Source organism: Bison bison, unplaced genomic scaffold, assembly GCF_000754665.1.
Source record: "Bison bison bison isolate TAMUID 2011002044 unplaced genomic scaffold, Bison_UMD1.0 scf7180017858770, whole genome shotgun sequence".
Lineage (NCBI taxonomy): Eukaryota > Metazoa > Chordata > Mammalia > Artiodactyla > Bovidae > Bison > Bison bison.
This window is the reverse complement of record NW_011489342.1, coordinates 1,760,043-1,765,539: the sequence shown is the minus strand read 5'-3', so window position 1 is coordinate 1,765,539 and position 5,497 is coordinate 1,760,043. Positions and strand designations below refer to the sequence as shown.

Genomic DNA, 5,497 nt, shown 5'->3' with positions numbered 1-5,497 from the left:
GGGCACACCCTGGGCCCTGAGCAGCTTTCCACAATCAGGTACAGTCCCGAGGCCCAGAAGGCTGGGGAGCGGGCTGCCAGGAGGGGTGTACTTTCCCAGAGTTAGTACAAGTGACAGTGACTTGGGGACCAGGATGGGAGACACAGTCCCAGATTGGAAGCTGCAGCTCCCAGGGTCTCCTGCGAGCTCATGGGACTGAGGTTGCCCTCTTCCTCCACTGGCTTGTGTGTGACTGTGTGTGTGTTTAACAGTGTGTGCATGTGTGTGAGTGTGTGTGTGTGTGAGTGTGTATGTGTGGCCGGGGCTGCACCTGCTCTTTGCGCACGGCCTTTGGGCTTTGATACCGGTGCTGTGGATTTGCCATGTGACCTAGGTAAGTCCCTTTCTGAGCCTCACTTGTCTCTTTTGTAAAAGAAGAAAATAACATCTGCCCCGCTGAGCTATTGTGCCTGGAGAAGGATCTGACTTGTTGGAGGCTGGGCCTGCAGTGCATCATGGGTGACTTCTACTGCCCACCCCGCACTGCACAGAGTGGGGCCTCCTCCTTCTCATCTGTGTGCACCCCACAGGAAATGCATTATTCTAGAAGGGGGACTGAAATCCTGTGGGGGTCACTCAGTCACTGGTGCCAGGGTCAGGGTTAGCACTAAATCCCAGTCTCCTGGTGTGGGCTCTGTCCTGCACAGAGCCCAGGTCAGCTATAGCCATGGTCAGCCAGGCCAAGGCATACAGGACAACAGTCTCCCCTCAGGAGGAGTGGAGTCCTGGACACAGGCTAGATGATCCCTGATCCCAAGGTGAGTAGTTGGGGATCCAACCAGAATATTGGGATAAGTCTTGGAATGATCCACGTCTTCTCACCCCTGGCAGTTTCCACCTGTGACCACACACCTGAGTCATGAGTTGAGCTTCCCTGAATTTTTCTTCCCTTGGGAAGTGTGGTGGCTGTCTGTTTCTCCTTTTGGTGGGAGGCTTCCCACCAGGGGTCCTAGTTCCTTTGGCCTCGGTGGTCCAATAGTCAGGCCCTGAGAAGGCGTCTCAGGAAAGGATGGGATTGTAGATGTGGAGGGGAGGAGGGCAGATGGAGCCCATGGTCCCATATCAGGCCCCGCCCTGTCCATCTACCCCACTGCTGTTGTGGATGTATGGGGGAGGTAAGACTGGGGTTCTCCTCTGAAGTGGCACTAGGCTCACTGAGTCCTGGGAAGAAGCCAAGAAGTGCTCCCAGATTGGAGATCCAGAGCCGGGGCTGCAGGTGGAATCTGCATGGTGAGGTCCCAGGGCCCAGGCAGGAGGTGGCAGAGCTGAGCCCAAGCTGGCTTTGGGGGACTGGGGTCAGCCGGTCAGGACAGGGGTGTCCTCCCCTGCAGGGGCGGGTCTGATGGGGGTGACCCTCCTTACTGGTCAGCGTCTCCAGGTCCTCTCCTAGCCCTCTGGCCTTGGGGTCCCTTCCATGTGGTCACCTACTGTCGACCGCCCCCATTCTAGTGTTTGACGTCTCTGACCCCAGCCACTGTCTCATACCCACTATGCTTTTGCCGTGCCTGGGCTTCTGTCAAAGGACACTAGGAGTTAATGAACCGCCTGCTGACATGGACTCTGTGCCAGACACTGGGGGCTTGTGTGTGCGCATGTGGATGTGAGGATGGCCATGGGCAGGGCTTTCCCCTCACGCAACTCAGGTACATCTGCCCACTCTCTTGTCTGGGCACGTTCTAAAAATATGCTCCTTTCTCTTCAAACATTCAGCTCAAATGCCACCTCCTCAGTCCTTGCGAGAAGGGCCACCCTCCAGTAGTGCTTGCCCGGCCCCTGCTCAGTTTGTATTAGATATATCAGGACCAGGTGTTAACTCTCTTCCTCACCACACTGCTGCTGCTGCTAAGTCGCTTCAGTTGTGTCCAACTCCGTGGGACCCCATAGACGGCAGCCCACCAGGCTCCACCGTCCCTGGGATTCTCCAGGCAAGAACACTGGAGTGGGTTGCCATTTCCTTCTCCAATGCATGAAAGTGAAAAGTGAAAGGGAAGTCGCTCAGTCGTGTCTGACTCTTTGCGACCCCATGGACAGAGGACAGGCTCCTCTGTCCATGGGATTTTCTAGGCAAGAGTATTGGAGGGGGGTGCCATTGCCTTCTCCACACTCTTCCCTGGTAAATCCTTGGGGACAGAAATCTACACTGATTGAATTTGATGTATATGTTGGATTCAAACTTGGGATGTGGATCCATGTTCACAGTGTAAGGAGCGTGTCTTGTAAAGCTGAGTTCCTTCTCATGTGTCTGTTTGGGGCTGTGCCCTGTTGGATGGTCAGCTTTTCTCCAGTCTGGGGGAATGGGAGGGAGAGGTGTTAAGAATTCCTGCCTTTGACTCCAGCTCCCTGGAGAACTTGTTAAAATGTGAAGTCCTAGATCCAGCCATAGATCTCTGCGTATTCTTGGCTCATTGCAGTTGATCTCTGGCTGAGTTAGAGGCACACTTTCAGAACTACTGCTAGAGGGTTTCCAGAAAAGCAGCTTGTTTCCTAGCTGATCACAGAGATCATTCCCTGTGAATGATCTGATTGTTGGGCTGCACGTCAAGGCAGGTATCCCTCCATCTATCGTCCATTACCCATCCATTTCTATGTGCATCCTATCCCCCTATCCATCCACCCATCCACCATGCATCCATGCGTCCAGTCATCCATCTTTTTATGTGTGCTAAGTTGCTTCAGTCAGACTCTTTGCGACTCCTTGGGCTGTAGCCCACCAGGCTCCTCTGTCAATGGGATTCTCCAGGCAAGGATATCAAAGTGGATTGCCATGCCCTTCTCCAGGGGATCTTCCTGATCCAGTGATCTAACCCATATCTCTAACATCTCCTGCATTGGCAGGAGGGTTCTTTATCACTAGCGCCACCTGAGAAGTCCATCTATCTATATTCTGTATGTATATTCACTCATTCTACCAGCGGGCCACACAGTTACCCATTCATTCATTCATCCATGAAGACATTCATTTGCTCCTTCACCTCACTCATGGCAAGAAAAAAAAGCCACTACACGGCTGCATTGTTGAGTTGACCATCCCCATGCCGTCTTCTGAAGGCTTTTACTTAATGTGTCTCAGAACTGACTTCCATGAATTGAAAAGGGGAAGCCTTTGTCCAAATCTCCATTTATTCTCCCTCCCTCCTTCCCTGCTTGCCTGCCTTTCATCCAAATAGCCATTGCGTTTCTTTGATGAACCTGGTCCCTGTACCTAACTAAGAGCCCAGCTGTGGAAACGAATCAGGCTTTACCTCTGTCCTCAGATCACTTGACCAGCCAACCTAGAAGAAGCACACACTGGCTTGGCTCATGTCATTCATCCTCTGCTGCACAGGTCCTGGGCCACGTGCACCCAGAATGTGATGTCATCACTCAGCTGCGAGAGGATGAGCAAGCATGTCTACAAGCTGTGGAAGGGATGCCTAACTCCACCTTGGGTACGGGGCTGGGGAGGGAGGAGGTGGCTCGTCGTGGGTTTCTCCATCTCCTTCAGTTGCACCGCTCAGGATGGTGGACAAGCTTGTCCCCTGGGCTGAGTCCCTCCTGCTCCCACTTCGCTGTCTAGGCTGCCCTAGGATCTGGGATGGGCTGCTGTGCTGGCCGATGGCGGGCTCCGGCGAGTGGGTGAGCCTCCCCTGCCCGGCTTTCTTCTCTCACTTCAGCTCGGAGCCAGGTGAGGGGTGCTGGCGGTGGAGATGGGGGGAAGAGCCGAGGTGAGGTGGTTTCCTTGGGCGGTGGTAGAATGCGGTGGCCACGTCTTGGCTTTGGAGTCAGGCAGACCTGGATTGAGCACTGCCTTATTCCTTCTTGTCTTTAGTTATGAACTTGGATGAGTCAGTTACCCTCCCTGAGCCTCAGCTTCCTGACCTCCTGTGACCTGGGGAGAACAAGAGCCCTAGCTGCACAGAGGGTGCGGTTGGGCCTGGGAGTGCTGTGCTTGGGGTCAGGCACTGAGCACTTGTTCTCTGGGTGTGAGCGGGAGGTGTGAGCAGGAGGTGTGAGCAGGAGGACTGGCCATGGGGGTGGAGAGGCAGAGTCAATCTCCCCATAAGGTGCTAACGGTTGCTTTGTCGGGGAGAGTGGAAGGGCAGCCATGCTCTGCCTCACCTGTCTGCGGTGGATGGTTCCTCCGGTGGCAGAGAGGGCCTCCTTTCTTTAGGATGCTGGGGACCCAGTTCTCTACTCTGCTCCAAGGAAACTGTTCTCTCAATTAACAGAAGGTGAGTCTGAGGCCAGAAAGGAAGGTCCCAGAAGGTGTCCCAAGCAGGCAGGACACCAGGCCTCAGGAGAAAAGGCTCCCCTCTCTCTGCTGCAGAGATGAGCTGTCTGTGCAGACTCGACCAGGGTCACTCCCGGCTCCCCCACCTTCCTGGGGAGAGGGGGAAGTCGTCCTGATCACATCTCAGCTTCCCCGGCTCCGCTTGCCTCCTAGGGGCTGTGAAGAGGGACTGCACCATTGCAGGCTGGTCGGAGCCCTTCCCGCCTTATCCCGAGGCCTGCCCTGTGCCCCTGGAGCTGCTGACTGAGGAGGTGAGAGGCTCGTCACGGATGTTTGTGTGGCCGGTAGACTACACGATGGTAGGGGCTGCCACTTCCATTGAAGTTGGCGGGTCGGAATGTGAATGACAGCACACTTCTGGAAGATGGCTGGAAGAGAGGGAGTGAGAATTAGTAGAGAGCAACTTGCTCCAGAGTGACAGGTGGGCTACGCTGCTAGGAGGAAGAGGGAGGCAGAAGGCAGGGTGGGCAGTGTTACCTGGCCAGTGTCTCCTCGACACCCTCTCTGTGCCCCAGCTCCAGGACTGGGAGCTGGGGGTGGTTGCGGGAAACAAAGGCTCTGAGTTGTTCTGGGCAAGGACCACTGCAAAAGCTCCCTGCCCTCTCTGATCCTCAGTCTGTGGAGTGGTGTGCATGGCTGTGGGACAGCGAGGGAAACCCAATGATGGAAGTGACTCCTACCCCAGCAGCACACTCCATGCTTCCAAACTGAGCAGTGCCTTGGCAAATTGCTTCCATTCCCATAACCCCATAGCTCTCTCCCTCCAGCCCTGAAGGCAGAGCATGAGTCTGACATTCTTTCAGATAAAAAGACTGAGTCAGGGAGGGGCAGTCAGGGGTGATTGCCTGCATCCCTCAGGGGAGCTGGGTCCCTGATCAATCCCCTCCCCGCAAGGCTACACCTTCTGTCTCCATCTCCGGGATCCAGGCTGAGTTGATTGATTCAAATACTTGTTTGTGGAAAGAGCTTAGCCTTGAAGCTGTTCCTACTCTCCCCTTTATTTGCGGATGTCGTGTTCCCAAGCTAATGAGCAAGCTGGATGTCAATAAACAAGCCTGATTTCCTCCTGAGCTTTGTCACTCCCCAGGGACGCACAGTTTCTGTGGCAGCTTCTTTCCCCCATCTCCCAGCAGCAGCTAGAGTTAAGCATCTTGATATCCTTCCCCCTCCACCCCCGCTTCCCTCCCC

At 54.9% G+C, this 5,497-nt stretch overlaps 1 protein-coding gene across 5 annotated transcripts in view; it reads left to right on the top strand.

Annotated features, from left to right (window-relative positions):
• GHRHR (growth hormone releasing hormone receptor) overlaps window positions 1-5,497 on the top strand; it is a 16,039-nt gene that overhangs the window by 786 nt on the left and 9,756 nt on the right. For all 5 annotated transcript variants that reach the window (XM_010829153.1, XM_010829186.1, XM_010829168.1 and 2 more), the window contains exons 2-4: window positions 3,365-3,467; window positions 3,596-3,703; window positions 4,463-4,560. In XM_010829153.1, coding sequence (XP_010827455.1) covers window positions 3,365-3,467; window positions 3,596-3,703; window positions 4,463-4,560 — 309 coding nt within the window. The remainder of the gene's footprint in view (window positions 1-3,364; window positions 3,468-3,595; window positions 3,704-4,462; window positions 4,561-5,497) is intronic.